Source organism: Uranotaenia lowii, chromosome 2, assembly GCF_029784155.1.
Source record: "Uranotaenia lowii strain MFRU-FL chromosome 2, ASM2978415v1, whole genome shotgun sequence".
Taxonomy (NCBI): Eukaryota; Metazoa; Arthropoda; class Insecta; order Diptera; family Culicidae; genus Uranotaenia; species Uranotaenia lowii.
Genome location: NC_073692.1, coordinates 261726027 through 261747472, shown reverse-complemented (window position 1 = coordinate 261747472; position 21446 = coordinate 261726027). Strand labels below are relative to the sequence as shown.

Here is a 21446-nt window from a genome sequence, read left to right as displayed (position 1 = left end):
GCTATCATATTATCAGGAGAGGTGATTGTTTGTGAGTCTCCAAAAATCCAAATATTTTAAAACTTCAAAATTACATTTAAAGTAATATTAAAAAATCTCCAACTACAAACCAAATTTTGCCCATTTTGAAACTCAATTTATAGGCTTTCAAAAGTAGAAAACAGTTTTCAGATATTTTATCTTCAGACTTAGTTAATGATTATTATCTGCAAAAATTTCATGTTGATCAAAATTACCCCGGTGATCAAAGTTCCCTCAGTTAACGGTAATTTTTCATCAAATACAAATAGCTATTAAATATTAAGACAAAGACGCTTGCTCTCATGAGTTTGACAAGCCTGATAAAAAGTAATGATAAAATCCAGACAATTTTCAACCATCTTAAACCCAACCCAATCCCAATACTCAAGGTTAACAGGAAACCATGTTCCATGTGTTTTTTTTATTAAAAAAAATGATAAGAATTGAAGTTAGGTTTAAGCAACAACCATTCTGGATACTCAGTTTCGTATAAGACATGAATTAATAACCCCGTCTCAGGTGAGGTGAAAAAAAAACAACAACAATTTGACAAATGATTACGTATTTTACCTTTCGTATACACTAATATTTTTGTGGGAAAATCTGAAATCTGATCTGGGCTCTGAAAATGCCATGCATTTTTGGAATAAAAAAAAATCCTTAATGATAAAGTTGTACGTATTTTTTCTGATAAGATTCAGAAACTAAATGAAAAGAAGCAACATGATGGCTCTTTATGAACGAATAAAATTATATGCATACTTTTAGGCGCATTTCCTTTAACCCTCTATCGCATACCGTCAACTGGTGCATCATGCAACGTTTTTCAACTTCAATGGCTTCTAAAAACTCAATGTCGACAGATAATCATACCGCTTGTCGATTGTACATCAAAAGTTTTAAGGTTAATGGGACATCAAATTGATGTAGTCAGAAAAATTGTTGGCTTCACCAGTTATTTATAAATTTACAAACATGCCATTTCCACCCTTCTAAGAAAAAGGGTTAAGTTGCTACAAACTTTGTTTTTCATAAAAATCAAATGAAAACTTTTCAAAATTGGTTTGATATTTTTATGAAGTCATAACGCATAAAGCACCAATTACAGTAATTTTTTTGTTTTGTTCGAAGTAAATTTTACATTTTTTCAGCCAAAAATGTTTGAAAAAAAGCATAAGGGTGATGCATACATTTAGGGGTAGAAAAATACAGACCCCTTTCGTTTTTGGCAACACGCCCGAACATTGTGTGTTGCCAAAACCAAACGGTTTTTTTCTCAACTGTTTTATTATTTAAATACAGAAAATTTATCACTAAATGACCATAAAAATAGCACTATAAATATACATTAGACTAGTTCACTTTTCGGCTTTTTTCGCTGATCACAACGCCACTTACAGGGTTTGATCCTCATTTATTTTCAAGAACTCTGGCCGAATTTGAGCTCATTTGAGTAAGTTTCCAGCGTGCGCTAGAAGTTTTATTGAAAAAAGTCAATTTTTCTGGAAAATTTTCTTAGATGTGTTCTAGCAAGCTGTTGTTAATATAAAATGATAATTTTATAGTGCTCGGTGATTGGTATGACAAGCATTCGTATGGACCTGTTTTAGATAATTGACTAAATGAAACCGAAAAAAATTAAAAATTCATAAACTACCAACTTTTTACAGAGAATTTACTTACAAGTTAAGAGCTTAAAATCAGTAGTAAATAGAAAAAAAAAAAATTTTCGATATAAACTTTTCATAAAAAGATAGCCTTATTTATAACCTTTAATTTGATGTATAACACTTAATAATCGCAACAGTACAAGCAAAGATATTCAAACATTCACATCACATTCTTTGAATCATAATGTTGTCTCCATTCAAGTTTTAGCATCATGCAACCTGCAAAACGTGGCATCAAGAGGACTAGCTTACAACTTGATCAAAGCGCGCGCTTTTTTTAACTAATGGCCCCGTCATGGGGTACTTGATTGAATAAAATATCCTTTCTTGTGCACAAGTTGGTGTGGAGCAAACTTGAATGAAAAATCTTCTATCAAATAAAATTTGTTGCATAGATGTTTGAATAACTTTACTAGCACTGATGCGATAATTGAGTGTTATACATCAAATTAAAGGTAATAAATAAGGCTATCTTTTTATGAAAAGTTTATATCGAAAATATTTTTTTTTCTATTTACTACTGATTTTAAGCTCTCAACTTGTAAGTAAATTTTCTGTAAAAAGTTGGTAGTTTATGAATTTTTAAATTTTTTCGGTTTGATTTAGTCAATTATCTAAAACAGGTCCATACAGATGCTTGTCATACCAATCACCGAGCACTATAAAGTTATCATTTTATATTAACAACAACTTGCTAGAGCACATCTACGGAAATTTTCCAGAAAAATGGACTTTTTTCAATAAAACTCCTAGCGCACGCTGGAAACTTACTCAAATGAGCTCAAATTTGGCCAGAGTACTTGAAAATGAATGAAGATCAAACCCTGTAAGTGGCGTTGTGATCAGCGAAAAAAGCCGAAAAGTGAACTAGTCTAATATACATATACGAAGAAAAAAAGTTGTTCCTTCACTTTCAACAACTTGTTTGCTTTTAAATGCTTTTTGGTATCATCAGGAGAGCTTTTTGTTTGCGAGCCTTAGAAAACATAAATATTTTAGGATTTTGAAATTACATTTTTACTAACAGAAAAAAATTTCAAATACAAACCAAGTTTTGCCCATTTGATACTCGATAAATAGGCTTTCAAATGTAGAAAACAGTTTTCAAAAATTCGAACTATAGACTGAGTTATTGATGATAATGTGCAAAAATTTATTGTTGGTCAAACTTACCCCGGTGATCAAAGTTACCCCGTTTTACGGTATTTGTTTTTTGATTATATGAAATTTTTATCATTTTTGAGTACCTACATAATAATTTTTATTTAATTTTTGTTTTTGTTGTTGTATTCTATCGCCATTTGAGAACGTGAAAATGTATTTATGGTTTTTTTTCTAAATTATTTTGATAAAGTTATAACGAAAACTATAAGGCAATATCGTTCCAAAAACCCGTTCGATTTTGGCACATGTGCCAAAATCGGATGTTGCCAAAATCGTATGTTGTCAAAATCGTATGTTGCCAAAATCGAATGTCTGAACTATTGTTGCCAAAATCGAACGGGGTCTGTACTACAAAAAATCTAATAGTTCAAATCATTAAATTTAATGTTTGGAAGGATAAAATTTTGAAATTAACAAACACGTGATACAAAATGATCATATTCCAGCGTATGGAAACAAGATTTGAAAGGTGAATCTTTGATTTGCATTTTGATGCATTTAGCCCAGATTGGTAACTGAATGATTAAATTATTAATTAAAAAAAAATCGTGATTATCCGAAAAACATTTTTACATTAACAGTGTTGGCATCGGATAATAAAACCAAAACAAAGTTTGTAAGAGATATCTTTAAGCCATACGAGCCCATATATGTTGTTAATGTTTTTTTTTTTCATATTTATTAACACAATTCAGTTCTTCAAACAATCTTATTACCCAAAAATTCAATAAGCAATTATAACACCTTAAAAATATAAAAAAAAATCACTTTTCTTACACTATTTAAACAATTAAAACTTTTTAAAAGCAATTTCGTTTTTTGTCGTAAATTGCTTAGTTTGAGGTCAACAAAGATGGTTTTGGAAACCTCGTGAAAACCTACAACACTTCAGTTTCCCGTTATTCAAAGTCTAATAAGAAAACATTTGAAAAGAGGTTTGGAAAGTTAACGTAATTTGGCACATTTTTGCATTTTTAGATTGTTGAAAAACGAAACACAGAGTATTTGACGAATTTTAGAAAGAAGCTGTTTTGCGAACTGTTTGTCAATTTGCAGTTCTTCCAGATTTCCTTGCACTAAAATTGACTTTGCAATGGATTTTGAGTATATTAACGCAAGTTTTCCACAATAAATTTATATTCACCAGAAAGCTTTAAATGCTCCAAAATTTAGAACGATACATGAACCCGTAGATGAACTAGAAGCATTTTCGTGAGACTAAAAAAATGTGATATTTATCAAGTTACAGGAGACTTGATTCTTTACTAAAGGAGATTTGACCCTTGGCAAAAATATAGCAAACACTGAAGATAAAAGGTCCGTCGACTATTTTTTTGGCATATTAGTTCTGATTTCCCTGTTTGTAAGTATCAGGCAAAGAGAAAGTTTATCTACTACCCTAAATTCATTGCAAACGTTAAGGCGCAAATTTTCTAGTATTTTTAGCCCTTTTTAACAGATAAACTGGATGAACATTAGTTATTGGACAGATATTAGTAATTTCATGATAACCAATGCTCACGAAAATTATATCTTTTTGGACTTTAGGGATCAATTATACCCATAACATACATTTTGGAAAACTTTTCCTTAAAAAAATGAGAGTTTACTATTGCTTTGAAAATGAGGCATTATGAATAATATTGTAATTATATTTTTTTCATGTTTGAAACATTTTATAGTGATAAAAAAGATCTTCATATCATATTTTGTGAAATTTTTCAAACCTACCTACCTACCTACCTACCTACCTAAGGGTCCAGCACCGATTGACCGGCGCATAGGGCTGAGATAAAAGATCTCCACTGCTGGCGATCCGGAGCCAGCGTCTTCACTTGCTGCCAGCCAAGGTTCTCGTCAACTGTGCGGATTTCAGCGGCTAGACTTCGCCGCCACGAGCTTTTGGGCCTGCCTCTTCTTCGATGCCCATCTGGATTCCAGTCAAGCGCCTCTCTGCAAATCTCGTTTTCATCTCTTCGCAGCGTGTGCCCAATCCATCTCCACTTACGTTCCCGAATCTCGATTTCTAGCGCCTTTCGATGACACCGGCGATGAAGTTCAACGTTTGAGATCCAGTTGCCAGGCCACCAAGCGCGGATGATGTTCCGCAGGCACCGATTCACAAAAACTTGCAGTTTTCGCGTCGTCACCGCATATGTGCACCAAGTCTCACACCCGTACAGCAATACGGATTTGATGTTTGAGTTGAAGATTCGGATCTTAGTTCGTAGAGAGATCTGGCGTGACCGCCAGATGTTTCGGAGACTCGCAAACGCAAATCGGGCTTTTCTGATCCGGGTTTCGATGTCCTTCTTGGTACCACCATCAGGCGTAATCTGGCTACCAAGATACTGGAAGCACTCCACTGTCTCAACCTGTTGTCCAGCTACCACGAAATTGGAACGATTTCCTGTATTGATTTCCATCGACTTGGTCTTTCCGACATTGATTTTGAGACCTGCTGCCTTGGAGCTTTCGGTGAGGTCATCGAGTTTGCTCTGCATGTCTTGTTGTGTTTGGGCGAGCAAAACAATATCGTCTGCCAGGTCAAGGTCGTTCAGTTGCTCCATGGTTGAAGGATTCCACGGCATTCCTCGGTTTGGTCTACAGTCAATCGATCCAGTCAAGATCTCATCCATTACGATGAGAAAAAGTAGCGGTGATAAGATACATCCTTGTCTCACTCCAGCAGTTACCGGGATTGGTTCGGACAAGACACCGTCGTGCAAGACCTTGCACGAAAATGCCTCGTACTGTGCTTCGATGAGATGGACTAGTTTCTCTGGGACCCCTCTTCGTCTAAGAGCAGCCCAGATGTTTTCGTGGTTCAGTCGGTCAAATGCTTTTTCGAAATCAACGAACACCAGCAGAAGAGAGTCCTGGAATTCGTTGATTTGTTCCAGTATGATTCGTAGCGTTGTGATGTGGTCCACACATGATCGTCCGGATCGGAATCCAGCTTGTTGCCGTCGGAGTGTAGCGTCGATTTTCTCCTGGATCCTGTTCAGGATCACTTTGCAGAGTACTTTGAGGGTTGTACAGATCAAAGTTATGCCACGCCAGTTACCGCACTCTGTTAGGTCTCCTTTCTTTGGGACCTTTACGAGGATACCCTGCATCCAGTCGGCCGGGAATGTTGCAGTATCCCAAATGTCAGCGAAAAGACGGTGTAACATTTGTGCTGACAAGGCAGGGTCGGCTTTGAGCATTTCAGCAGGAATGCAATCGATTCCAGGCGCTTTGTTGGATTTCATGTTCTTGATTGCCGCTTCTATTTCAGCCAGCGAGGGCGCTTCCGAGTTGACGCCATTAATGCGACTTACTGTGGGCGCCTCGAGCTGCGGGTTCTGTTGGCCATTGCTATTTGTAACTCGGAAAAGTTGAAAGATTCAATAACTCGAAATTTTTTTTTATTAAATATGTTGTGATGACAACAGTTAATTTGTTCTATTTGGCAAATTTGATATTTGTTAGACATTCCTGTTGCGAGATATAGCGAAGAAATCAAGTATCCTCATTCTCCCCTACTTTTGCTGTATTGCATATCATCCAGGCGCATAACTCGGTAAATTCTTGGATTATGTTAAGCTTATTAAGTTTTTAGCTTATTAAGCTTAAGCTTATTTAGTCAACGCTTTTTCGCAAGTTTGAAATTTAAATTCGCGGAAACGTTGATTCAATAGCATAACAATACACCTCGGTGATTAATCACAACTTTCCATCAATTTTGTATGAAAGTGGTGGCTCGAATTACGTGGAAGCTAGGATGAGCGGGGTTCTACTGTACTAATACGTGAAACGGATAAGCAATTGGTTCCGCATCACAGTTTTTGTTGAGACTCATAATTTCATTTACCCCGTAAAAGCTTCTTTATTTCTCATCCAATTTTAATTCTGTTGAATGAATTGAACGTGGCTTCAAAAGTTTTTAAATTTCTTTACGAATGAAAGATAACACCGCGTTATCATTGCTTTTCCCTTGAATGAAGTTGATAAAGATCGTGTAATGCTAAAATAAGCATCAATACTAAGTACTACACCCATAGAAGAGGTTGCAAAAATCCAATGCCTTTTTAGCATATCTCTGTGCCGATAATGCGCTGAAATGTGCACTGTGCCGAAGACGGTATGTTTGAAAAACCGTGACTGGCATAAGGACTCGACTCCCAACCAAAATGATGACCACTACATTCAAGCGAAACAAGAAAAACGTTTTATGGGATTTCCTTCCTATTGGATAATTCATCCCAGAAACAAGAAAATAAAAATTTAAACCACAGCGCTGTAGTGAGAATCGAACTCAATTCACCAATTGTATCGTCTTGCCAGTCCGACATTCTAACCAGTATACTATTCGAGCTTCATGCAGGACGAGGTATATTTGTCATAGACTTTCTGTTACCGATCAATCAAAAAAAAAATCGTACAACGGCGGCTTCCCGGCGTTTGGCCTCCTTTCAATGCATTCCTTTGTCTTAAGATGGAAACGGGAAAGGGAACGGGAGTGAAGGAAAGGGAAACCCATTGAATGAGAACTGTGCTTTGCTTACTGCCTGCTATTACATACACACGCTACATATACACAGCTGCTAAAGCCGGGCAGCTTGGCCGGTGTTGTTTGCCGGTAAATTGAAGGAATGTTGTTGTTGTTACTTTTGCTACATACACACGCACAGCTTAGCCGTGTTTGCCGTTGGATTGAATTAGAAGAATGTTTTTGTTGTTGCTTTTGCTACATTCACACGCACAGTGCTCGGTTCGCTGGCTGCCTGGTGTTGGCCGGTATTTATTTCCATCCTTCTTCGGCTTGTGATGCGATGGGGAGGGACGCGAAAACGTTTTTATTTTGTTTCATTCAGACATACGCAATTCGGTTGCTCTGGGAGGTTAATGCCGGTGGGCGCAAATCGAATCAGTGCCGGTCGCGTTATCTTCTTGTACCAATGATGCTATGAAATTGACTACACGCCATTGGCACAGAGGCTGAATTTTGGGTGTACCAACAGAATAACTAGCACTAAGTTTACATCCACTACTTCTACATAATTTCTGAGTCATATTCTGAGGAGTGCCACGACACGATACAGCTGAAAGTTACCATCTCGAACAGTCAAAGGAAATGAAAACAAAATTACAAAGACCCACACACTTCATCTCTAACTAAGTACTCATGATTGCATTAGCCGATTGACGAAAGGTCTCGTCGATAAGAATCATTCAGAGCAGCGCAAGACTGAATCACTCCACCGGCATCTTGGCACAATCTTCAAGGTCGGATCTACGGAACATCGCCTCACTGAAGAAAGGCGATGGAGAGAACTTTGAAAATGTTTTGGTCTCGGCCTAGCAGCAAGCAGCTCTCCCGGGGGCCATCATCCGGTGCACTTCATCAACGAACGCGAATAAATTGTCCTCTCTGCAACAAACAACACCGAGCGGGGAAAAATCAAAACGAAATCGAGCACCACCGCCATTCGAACAATAAGTTTTTCTGTGGTAATCTAATAAGAGAACGGCAATTAAGGGGGTTTTAATAATTTAATTTACTACGCCACAGAACAAAAGTTTCGGCCTCGGCCTTTGAAAGTGTTCAGCACATGGTTGAAGGAGTACAATCGTAAGGAAGCAAAACAAAAAAAACTGCCAAGAAGAAAACGCCGGAGAACGGAACGGAACAGCCGGTTAGTCGGTCGGTTTGCTGGCTGGTTGGCCGGCCGGCGTCATGCAAAGGAGTTTTCGAAGAAAGGAAACGAACCTTCACATTGCTCCATGAACTCTTTTTTTGCGCAAATTGTTGCTGTGTCTTCGGGATTGAGCGTAATTTGATGACGATGATGACAGCTTTGATACAGATTATGAAGATGATGATTACGAAGGCAGTTACGGCGAAGGATCATGCTACTGTCTCATGTATTCGTGAAAGTATAATGTACATTCTTAAAAAAAAGATATGTTTTTGTTATTTTATATTTTAGAAATTTTTAGTGATGATTATTTTGGGGGTTTTTATGAATAATGTTCAATTGTTTCCTCTACTACAATATTCAAAGCCAGAAGAGCTCTGATATTTATTTATCTATTTATTAAGTCAAACTTTGTAGACTAACATACACCGAAGTATTTTAACACGGCTTTTTTTTAAGTTTTTTTACACGGCATTTACGAATCATACTGGAACAAATCAACGAATTCCAGGACTCTCTTCTGCTGGTGTTCGTTGATTTCGAAGAAGCATTTGACCGACTGAACCACGAAAACATCTGGGCTGCTCTTAGACGACGAGGGGTCCCAGAGAAACTAGTTCATCTCATCGAGGCACAGTACGAGGCATTTTTGTGCAAGGTCTTGCACGACGGTGACTTGTCCGCACCAATCCCGGTAACTGCTGGAGTGAGACAAGGATGTATTTTGTCACCGCTGCTTTTTCTCATCGTAATGGATGAGATCTTGACTGGATCGATTGACTGTAGACCAAACCGAGGATTGCCGTGGAATCCATCAATAGAGCAACTGAACGATCTTGACCTGGCAGACGATATTGTTTTGCTCGACCAAACACAACAAGACATGCAGAGCAAACTCGATGACCTCACCGAAAGCTCCAAGGCAGCAGGTCTCGAAATCAATGTCGGAAAGACCAAGTCGATGGAAATCAACACAGAAAATCGTTCCAGTTTCGTGGTAGCTGGAAAACAGGTTGAGACAGTGGAGTACTTCCAGTATCTTGGTAGCCAGATTACGCCTGATGGTGGTACCAAGAAGGACATCGAAACCCGGATCAGAAAGGCCCTGTTTGCTTTTGCGAGTCTCCGAAACATCTGGCGCTCATGCCAGATCTCTCTACGAACTAAGATCCTAATCTTCAACTCAAACGTCAAATCCGTATTATTGTACGGGTGTGAAACTTGGTTCACATATGCGGTGACGACGCGAAAACTGCAAGTGGAAACGTGGAACTTCATCGCCGGTGTCATCAAAAGGCGCTGGACATCGAGATTCGGGAACGTAAGTGGAGATGGATTGGGCACACGCTGCGAAGAGATGAAAACGAGATTTGCAGAAAGGCGCTTGACTGGAATCCGGCACCGGACCCTTAGGTAGGTAGGTAAGGCGTGACACCTGAGACATGAGACTTAAGATCTGAGACTTGAGACATAACAGATGAGACCTGGACCTTAGCAAAAATAACGTCACTTCAAGATAAGGAAGAAGACTTTGGCACGAATAATCATTCTTTTGTATAGACCTATGTTGGCGACGCCATCTTAGGGCAATGAGGTACAAAGAAAGGTGACGAACAAACACGCATACTATTACAGAACTCGTTATTCAAAAAGAAAAAAAAGGTTAACAAAACATAAGTCACATGCCAGGATGTTTATGTATCCTAGGCGAGAATCGTGAACAGCAGGGCAATGATTTTTTTTTCTCTAGTTTTCGATGGTACAGCGATGATGGTTGTTTGTTTGAAAATCCAACTGACGTCACGAATTGTCATGGTTACAGTGTTAACAATAAAAAAAAACTTTTACTAACACTTAGCACGGGATTTCCATCGCCACCTTAGATGATCTTAAGGGTTCCGACAACAAATTCATGCATCTAGACATGGTAATGTGTGTCTTGTGAAAACAAATATGCTTTAAAAGTATATCTGTTGGAGGTAAGTACTGAAGAGCCATCTACAATACCTTAAATGATGAAAATATATGTTGATTGATATTTTGGACGAATTGAATTTGAACTAAACCGAAACTCAGTTTTTCGTATTTAACTCGGTTCGAGAAGAAAACCATTCTTTGTAAGCTCATTTGTGATTCTATTCGCTAATAAAAATAAGCATCTTAAAATTTATACCAACAGCGCGAATACGAACAACGGTTGCTTCAATGATTTTGTATGTTATTTGACGTTGACGTTGTTGAATACTCAAACTAAAGAAACCGTTAATAAAGAGGCGCCAGACTGCTTGGTTCTGCTCGATTGGAATGACACTGACAGAAAAGGAAAAATTCCAATCGTGACATTTCGTCTTTTTGTTTACTATAGGCTCGTTAACTCAAACCATTGACCTCCATGGAGGGTGTAGGGGAAAACTGTACCAGACGCACCAGTTAAGATAATCGCAATTTACAACGATACCAACCATTAGAGAACCAAATTGAAAGTTTACGATGATTCAGTTCAGGGAAAAGATTTACGTATTGTCCGAAATAAAAATATAATAAAAATACGATTTGAAAAAAAAAATGTCAAAAACTAAAACAGCCAGAAAACAAACAATGGAGTAGAACGCCAAAACTGATGGACAGAATGCACCATACCGAAAGGGTGGTGAGAAATGGAACAATGATTATACGATATGTAATAATTGAAACATGAAATGTTTAATAACATGTTCATCGTATTTTTATAAACTAGCCACACTTTGGCAAACAATTATGTATTATTTCTAAACTTATCGAATATTCCGCTTTTCAAAACACACTTTTCTCTATCCTTATGGATTAAACGCCTTCAGGTAGGCAATGATATTCAATTTCTTGACTAATATCGCTGCAAATATGGCAGCAGATGATATTTTCGAGTCGAATATTTGTGCACCTTTTTAACTCGAACAAGGACGACATTTGTTGTTATTATTATGTGTTGTTATCGTAATTTGGGAGTCAGCAAATAAAAAGAATGGCATTCTGTTTTTGTTTTGATATTCTTAAGATAAGTTAACCACCGTTAATTGATATTCGGGATTTCTCAAAAGTTAACAGCATTCAAAATTTGGGCGTAAAACACGTGGTCTTGTGCATTCTGCCCCAATTTTGATATGATTGATTTTAATAAAAAATTGTGGTTAGATAGTTTAATACCACAAAATATTTATAGTCATCCAAAAGTGCATACGAGTGAAGATACGATAAGCTGCGCAGCCTGGTTCACCATAAAACCTTATATGTTTCCCATGAAAAATAACAGATTTCACGCTGATTCCATTAATTCTTCTGTTTCTAAGAACTAAACTCGTTTTTGTGAACTTTTCATGTGATAAATAATAGAATATTTTCAAAAATTTCTAAAACTTTCAAACTATTATTTCTCTATAGTGAAATACGGAGGATGAGAAATTTTTTTGGAGAAGCCAAAGCAAGGTTGACGCCAAAATTGTAAGTCATTTCCCTTCTTTTGGTGTATTTAATTTTTAACAAATCTTAAGTGGGGGGTAGGGTCTAACACTTTCAAAAAATAGATTTTTTTATTTTTTTATTTTCTTATTGTAAAACATTTCAAGAATGTTGTGTCAAATTTTCAAGTCAATTGAAGCAAAACTGTAGAAATTATAGGCCTTTATCTCCTCCTATCTAATACTGCAAGAAAGCAAGAGCAGAAACTTCAACCGCGTTTTCCTCGAAAGCACATTTTTAAAGTCCGTGGACATCGTCATTTGAAAACTACTCATCCGATTCTTTTCAAAATTGGAACATATTTTCTACATATAAAATACCAGACCCCAACGTTTTTCTGTTTTGATTTTTTTACTTTGGGGAGATTTTACAGGTGAAAAATGGCGGATTTTTTCGTAAAAAAATCGTAGTTTTTACTTCAAACAGCCACAAAAATTTCATCAAAAAATTTTTAAGTTAAATAAAAACGTTGGGGTCCAGAAAAACATTTATTGAAAATATTTTGCTCTGATTTTTTGACTTCAGATGATTCTGTGCTGAGATACAGTGTCCACCGCAAATCCTGTTTTCTAAAAGGCATCCTCGAAAGTGCTTCGTCACCGGCTCATTTTTCAATATTTTTCTACGAAAAAAATATTAAATGTTCTTTTAACAATGCTTTGTTTAATGCAAAAAATTTGAATACATATGTTTGAACGATAGCTCTAGAGAAAAATCGTGAAAATGGTGTTTTTTTATACCCGTTAGACCCTACCCCCCCCCTTAAGGTAAATTTTAAGCCCACCAACGTGCAAAAAGTACCAGTAAAGCGGCTCAAGAAATTGAATGCTCATATGATCTGTGGAGTTGCTAGGAAAAAACCCTCCTAGGAACCATTTGCCCTCGGGGAAGGATATTATAAGCTCGTAAAACATGAAAACCACACTGTTGGGCACTCTGAAAGTGTTAGGATTGTGCCAACAGATCTTTTGATGACCTAGAATCGAGCAGGTTTTCCTTACCAGTTGAAGCGGAACGTTTCTAGAAAAAAATATAAACTTATTTAAACTTTTTTATGTTAAAAAATAACCTACAAATAGTAATGGCTAGAGCAATTTATGGCCTGATTATGTATTTGTTTAGAGAACAATTTCAAGTGGATATAATGAAACTTGAAAAGTTTATTCAGTTTGTAGTACGAGTCTATTTGAAAGGGTGGTATCAAGCTCCTCTAGTGCACCGATGAATAATCTTATATTTATAAACAACCTAAAAAACTACGATGATAAAGAGTTAAACCTGAAAACGTCGAAAAAATTCAAAAAACATTTATGGTTTTTGTCAGAGCTCAACATCTGTCTTGCTTTTATGGATGAACAAGTTGATGCCATTTGAAACAAAATATGTTCCAGAACCTAAGGAAGAAGAGCAGTGGAGAAAATATTATTAGACTTGATTGAAAAACTCATTGGAAGATTTCGGTATCGAGAAATCTTTGGCATTTTTTGAAATTTTGCAACTTGTGCCCTGTTTTCTTTGGGAAACAGAGCCCCAATTTTGGAATTCGAGAAGTGATTACAAAGCTGCTAAAATTAAATGCCAGAGTCTATCAGTCATTAATGATCCACCAGAACGAGCTCTATAGAAATGGCAGAAGAATATAATGGATTTGGTCCGAACGCTGACCACGAAAGACCAAATGTGTTGATAACTGTTGCAGAAAACCGAAAAAAATCAAATAATTCTTTAAAATTATCGGTTTTGAACTATGTAACAAGTTAGTTTAAAAAAATATTTTTTGATTATCATTGTTCACTTTCAAATTTTAAAGTAATCCTTCTAGTAATCCTACTAGTTCACATTAATTGTACTGCAAGAATCAAGATATATTTTTCATGCAAAGTTACATTTTTTGCAACTTTCAGTACATCTCTGGCGATTTTTAATGAAAAATGTTGTTTTCCTACACAAATTTCCATACAAAATTAAAACTTGTTGTGCTAATTCAGGACAAGATGGATTGCTTTTCAAATTTGTATTCCTATTTCTGGCAGCAAAAACAACCAAAAAAAGTTATGAGGGTGACATTTGATAATTTAAAATTTTCATAGAAAGCTTGTAGCGGTCTAGTACGCATGCTTCCTATTTTTATACGATTATGAATGGTATTGTAAATTTTCGAAAATTTGTATTTTTATTTTAAACGTAAAGGTTTGTAAATAAAATTCAAAAAATCTGAAAATATTACCACATATCGTTTGGAATATGAATTTTTTTTGGTATTATTCACTTAAATCGATTATTTCGTCACTTATACCCTTTGGCTCTGAGGGCCTCAATTGTCATTCTTTTTCCACTAAAATCATGTTAGAAGACTTCATCACAGTGTACCAAACTTGCAAACATGGCATAAAACTTATGTTGTATTTCCAAAAAACACTCTTAATATGAAATTTGGCAATTTTCGTATGCTTCGAATATATTTATTACACAAAAAGTTGCAAAAGTAGATTTTTTCAGCACGAGTCATATATTTATGAAACGAGGCTTGCTGAGTTGGATCATTACGATGAGTGATGAAAAAATCAAGTTTTACAACGAGTTGTTTACAAAATTTTTGTAAAACCGCAAAATACCTTTCAGAATCAAGTTTTCTCAGCCATAGATAGCACATTGTAGTTTTTTCGTTCCAAATCAGAACAAACCATTTTCGATATTATTTTGAAGGCACAATCGAGAGTAGGAGAAAACATATTTTTACGTTCGCAGTAGGCCTTGCTCGGAGACGGACGTTGATTTCCAATCGTCGCGCTTGCTCTATCGGTCCCACCCAAGTGCAGAAAATACACATTGAAGGAATGGTGGAATTGCGGTCGTTTCGCGGTGTAAATTATTTCGATGTTGACTATTTTTTGAAGAAAAATTAAAATTTTGTGGGATGTTGCTCAAATTTACAAGGAAGAGTGTCTTAATTGCCATGTGTTAATGGTGTAGATGGTTAAGTGAAAGTGAAAATAGTATTCCAAATAAATGAAACATCAGTAGAATAATCTGCAAACGTGTGTCTGCTTGGAAATAGGGAAGAAAAAATTTAAATCAATAATCTGATAGAGTAGTTGAAATGCAGAATTATCCAAGAATCTGTTCGAGTTCTGGGAAGCTCTGGGAAAAATGTGTTTTCGATTATGCTAATTAAAATGTGTTTCGACTGGATGGTTTCACGTCGTTCGGCCTTTCTGTTGGAACTTGTTCGATGCATTTTATATTGCATTTTAGTGCCCAATGTGTGAAAATCTTGAAAGCTTAAGGCAAATGATAAAATATGGACATCCAAATGTGTTTGGTGCTAATGAAACTGGAACTGCAAAAGGTTATTGCCACGTAAAAAACGCGGGTTTTAACTAGTCGGCACCGTTTAGTTCTTTTCCTCCTGTTGTGACGTGTTTGTGCATGAGCCGAATTTCCTCAGCTTGCTGCGATTGATTGTAATGATTGAGCTTGCTGGCTAGTGAGAAATAACCGCAATATTGAAAAAAGAATGTGTTTTTGGTTCAGTATTAAATGAAAAAACCTTGGGCCAGTTGTAGTGGGTCTTGTGTATCCCTTGTGAGGCCCTTTCGAAAATTAGCAAAATTTAAAGTGATAAATCACGTGAGTGAGAGCAGATAGATTGTTGTTGGATTTTGTCGGCTGGATGCAGTTGTGTAGTGGAATTTTTGCTTAGTGTTTGCTTGTTCAAACGAAGTGGAATTGGAATTTGTGCTTAGTGATTGCTTGTTTAAACGAAGAGCATGATAAGACACGAATGCAGAACTGTCATCTGATGCTGAAGAAGGAATATAGATTGGCTTGTGCAGAAAACTGTTGGCTTCAAGTTAAAACAGTTGCCTATCAGAAAACGCATCCCTCGCATGGAAAAAATAGGAATTAATTCCTACCACTTGGTGAGATTGTTCTTTTTTTACTTTATTTCTTTGATATTTTGATTTCAACTGTATAATTTTTAACATTCAATCAGATGCCAGCTGGCCAGGTATATACACGGATGCCGGAATACCTGTAGTAAATGTATAATATTGAACATGTTATACATTTTGAACTGGTTGCGTACCTGGTCGAATTGTTCTTCCAAAAGTATACTTACATTGACACATAAAACATACACTTCATAACAGTTTACACGAAGCCATGGTGCCGGGTATGGAATCTCAGGGTCATAATAATAATAAATAATAATACATTTTAATCCATACTTTGGTCAAACTGCGGTGAATCCGTGCACCCATGGTGGATTATCAACATACAACATACATACATACAATCGAGAGTAGGAGAAAACTGTACAAGACGCACCAGTTAAGCATAATCGCTATATTTACATCGATATAAATCATTTAAGAACGGCATTGAAAGTTCACGATGATTCAGGGATCAGATTAACGTATTATTCTAAAGAAAAAATATGATAAAAACACGATTGATTAAATTTTGGTAAAAGTTTTAAACAGCCAGAAAACAAACCGCGGGATAAAACGCCAAAACAAGTGGACAGAACGCACCATATGGAAAGGGTGGTGACAAAAGAACAATGACAATACGAAATGTAAAAGTTAGCCATCTTTCTACTTATTTATTTTTCGACCGGGAATAATTTATAGGTTATGTTCGGCTTTCGGTCTTTCGGTCAAGATTTACAACACTTTTTATGTGCTCTTCATCCAACGTTTCGAATTAATATTTATTCTTTTTCAAGGAACTAAAATAAAACATAAAGCATAAAACATATTTCTTATGGAACCAAAAAATGTTCACTTACTCGAACATTCGTGCTATAGTCTGAAACAGATGCGCTCCTAAAGCGTTCATCAATCGTCGGTTTCTGGCTATAAAATTTTAAATTTGAAATGGTTCAGCTCAAAAGTGAGGAGGATAGCGTGTAACTTACGTGCCCGGTACTATAATTTGGCCTGGGCGGCGGCGCCTAATCCGTATTCCGAATGACGTCCCGAAGCAACACTTTATCCACTCGACTCACAGTTTGTTATTGTTGTTTGGGTTTCTTCTTCATAGCCAGAAACCGGCGCCGATGAGTGCTTGTGAGCAGTCCGAGAGAGTGTGTGGAACACTCCGCCGTAGGAGATCGCTCTTCCGTCTGTGTCGTTCTGTATATTTACGGTATTCGGAGTGCTTTGAATATAGCACATTTCGAGTACCTCTAGATGCCGGCGGTGCTTGTTGGAGCTATCGAGAACGGTGGCTTTGTCGAAGTCGAACATGTGTCCCTGGTTGAAGCAATGTTCAACAACGGCCGATTGTCGTAGCTCTCTGATGGCTGGGTCTGATGCTGTGGACCCTGAGGCGATGATTCGGTTCAATTTGGTGACGTCGCATTTATGCTTGGACATTCTAGTACGAAGTTTGTAGCTAGTTTGCCCAACATAAACTTTTGAGCATGTCTCGTTACGGTCGTCACCAAATTGAACCGAATCATCGCCTCAGGGTCCACAGCATCAGACCCAGCCATCAGAGAGCTACGACAATCGGCCGTTGTTGAACATTGCTTCAACCAGGGACACATGTTCGACTTCGACAAAGCCACCGTTCTCGATAGCTCCAACAAGCACCGCCGGCATCTAGAGGTACTCGAAATGTGCTATATTCAAAGCACTCCGAATACCGTAAATATACAGAACGACACAGACGGAAGAGCGATCTCCTACGGCGGAGTGTTCCACACACTCTCTCGGACTGCTCACAAGCACTCATCGGCGCCGGTTTCTGGCTATGAAGAAGAAACCCAAACAACAATAACAAACTGTGAGTCGAGTGGATAAAGTGTTGCTTCGGGACGTCATTCGGAATACGGATTAGGCGCCGCCGCCCAGGCCAAATTATAGTACCGGGCACGTAAGTTACACGCTATCCTCCTCACTTTTGAGCTGAACCATTTCAAATTTAAAATTTTATAGCCAGAAACCGACGATTGATGAACGCTTTAGGAGCGCATCTGTTTCAGACTATAGCACGAATGTTCGAGTAAGTGAACATTTTTTGGTTCCATAAGAAATATGTTTTATGCTTTATGTTTTATTTTAGTTCCTTGAAAAAGAATAAATATTAATTCGAAACGTTGGATGAAGAGCACATAAAAAGTGTTGTAAATCTTGACCGAAAGACCGAAAGCCGAACATAACCTATAAATTATTCCCGGTCGAAAAATAAATAAGTAGAAAGATGGCTAACTTTTACACCCAGATTGACCACGAATACGGCACCGAAGCAAAACATTCACTAAAGATGTTCGCCAACCTGAACCGAAAAATGGGAAATATGACAACTAGGAAAGACTTCCTAATAAGATGCCGACAAACAGGTATGTTTCCCCCACACATCACAGACGTTTTTCGATGTGTCTTTGCGCTGTTTGAAGACAACAGCCCCTACCTGAACGAGCTCGACAGGCAGGTCAACCGGTTCAAGAGAGCGATATTGAATTTGGAAATCAAACATACGTTCTATAAAATGAAACAGATCGCCAACAGCATAACAGATACACGCAGTAACATAAAACGGTTCATCCCAGATTATGAAAGCGACCGTTTCTTCGCCAAACAGAACGCTTTCCAACAAATTCATCAGCAAAAACGCGCGGCCCAAACTGACCGTAAATATCGAAAGATTACGGACAGATCGATAAAATCCCTTGAGCAGAAAATGCCATCACATAACCTCCGGGCGTTTCACAACAGCACCATGATAGAGGTGCCCCAACCTGTTCAACTCTTACTCAGTCTGGGATCCAAGTTCGCTCTACCGCCCCCAATCACAACACCAAAAACATTTTATCATCTAATAGCAGATATTGAAGGAATAATCGAAACGACAGAAGATGAAGATGTCAAGATCCGCAACCGTAGCGCAGCGGCTAACAAAATAATTAACCACATCCACACGCAGAAAAATAGAACACGATGCAGTCCTTCAGATAAGTTCTACAAAAACGCTATTATTGCCACAAAACAATTCCTAAAATCTGATCCGAGCATCATCGTACTCGAAGCCGACAAAGGTAACGTAACAGTAATGATGAAACGCGAAGATTACGATGCAAAGATGGAAGCACTAATCGGGGACCAAAGCACATATTCAAGCCTAGCTCGCGATCCTACAAACGGTTTTCAAACTAAGAACAACGAGTTCGCAAAAAGGTTAGCAGATTTAAAATTAATCAACAGGGCAACAGAATTAAAGCTAAAAACGTACAAAGCAACCGCCCCTTGCATCTACGGGACACCCAAGGCACACAAAGTAGGCTTGCCATTAAGACCAGTAGTACCATGCATGACGTCACCATCTTATGAATTGTCCAAATATATAGGACGAATACTCCAAGCATCGATCAACAGCAAATACAACGTCAAAGATTCGTTTGAGTTCTGCGATTTCATCAACAATGTTGTACTCCCACCGGATCACATCCTCGTTTCTTTCGATGTTGTTTCGCTTTTCACCTGTATCCCCCGAGACCTAGTTCTCCGCAACATCATCTACAACTGGGACGCGATAAAGAAGAACACGAACATAAATTTGGATATGTTCCTCGAAATCGTTAACTTCTGCATGAGCTGCAGTTACTTCAGATTTAAAAATAAATTCTACCAGCAAACATACGGAACGGCGATGGGCAATCCTGTGTCTAGCCCGATAGCTGACTTTGTGATGGAATCACTTTTAGACAATGTCACACGGACACTCGATTTCCAGATCCCGATCCTAAGGAAATATGTTGATGACCTACTGCTAGCCCTACCAAGAGAACATGTCGAACAGGTAAGAGAAAAATTCAATCAATACCACCCGAAAATCCAATTTACGGTCGAGATAGAGTCAGATTATCGCCTCCCGTACTTGGATCTGATATTGATCAGGCAGCCAGACCAATCAATAAAAACCGAGTGGTATCGAAAAGCGATAGCGTCGGGTCGCTTTTTGAATTTCAGATCGACTCACAACACACGGCTCAAAATCAACACGGCTCTGAACTTCATAAAACGTGTGAAAATCTTTTCGACAAACATTTCCCCCGATGCCGCACTTAAGTTGATCCATGAAAATTTGAAGTTAAACGATTACCCTACAGCGTTAATAAATAGATTAGTGCAGAAAGCGAACGAAACCGACACCACCAGCCAAAACACACAAGATACACCCACACAACATTACCGATCCATACTGAACATCGACGGCCTAACTGCGAACATAGTTCGTTCACTGAAAACAGACTATCCGCAAGTACGCATCGGCACCACGCAACAACACACAATACGCAGCCTACTGCCTGTGGTTAAGGATCCGATACAACCGATCGATCGTTCCAATGTGGTATACAACATCCCGTGCGCAGGCGCATCCGACCGTAACGAGACATGCTCAAAAGTTTATGTTGGGCAAACTAGCTACAAACTTCGTACTAGAATGTCCAAGCATAAATGCGACGTCACCAAATTGAACCGAATCATCGCCTCAGGGTCCACAGCATCAGACCCAGCCATCAGAGAGCTACGACAATCGGCCGTTGTTGAACATTGCTTCAACCAGGGACACATGTTCGACTTCGACAAAGCCACCGTTCTCGATAGCTCCAACAAGCACCGCCGGCATCTAGAGGTACTCGAAATGTGCTATATTCAAAGCACTCCGAATACCGTAAATATACAGAACGACACAGACGGAAGAGCGATCTCCTACGGCGGAGTGTTCCACACACTCTCTCGGACTGCTCACAAGCACTCATCGGCGCCGGTTTCTGGCTATGAAGAAGAAACCCAAACAACAATAACAAACTGTGAGTCGAGTGGATAAAGTGTTGCTTCGGGACGTCATTCGGAATACGGATTAGGCGCCGCCGCCCAGGCCAAATTATAGTACCGGGCACGTAAGTTACACGCTATCCTCCTCACTTTTGAGCTGAACCATTTCAAATTTAAAATTTTATAGCCAGAAACCGACGATTGATGAACGCTTTAGGAGCGCATCTGTTTCAGACTATAGCACGAATGTTCGAGTAAGTGAACATTTTTTGGTTCCATAAGAAATATGTTTTATGCTTTATGTTTTATTTTAGTTCCTTGAAAAAGAATAAATATTAATTCGAAACGTTGGATGAAGAGCACATAAAAAGTGTTGTAAATCTTGACCGAAAGACCGAAAGCCGAACATAACCTATAATACGAAATGTAATAATTGAAACATCAAATGTTTCATTACAGGTTCATCGTATTTTTGTAAACCAACCATACTTTGGTAAAAAAACACACTTTTCTACATCCTTATAGCTAAAACGCCTTCAGGTAGGCAACGAACTTCATTTTCTTTACTGATATCTCGGCAAACATGGCGGCGGATATCTTTTTCGAGTCGAATATAGGTGCAC

At 37.9% G+C, this 21446-nt stretch overlaps 1 protein-coding gene across 1 annotated transcript; it reads left to right on the top strand.

Moving 5' to 3' along the window:
• The first annotated feature begins 18247 nt into the window (after window positions 1-18247).
• Window positions 18248-20875, top strand: LOC129742575 (uncharacterized). The gene has a single exon (XM_055734487.1). The coding sequence runs from the start codon at window positions 18248-18250 to the stop codon at window positions 20873-20875; it is 2628 nt and encodes an 875-aa protein (XP_055590462.1).
• The last annotated feature ends 571 nt before the right edge of the window (window positions 20876-21446 follow it).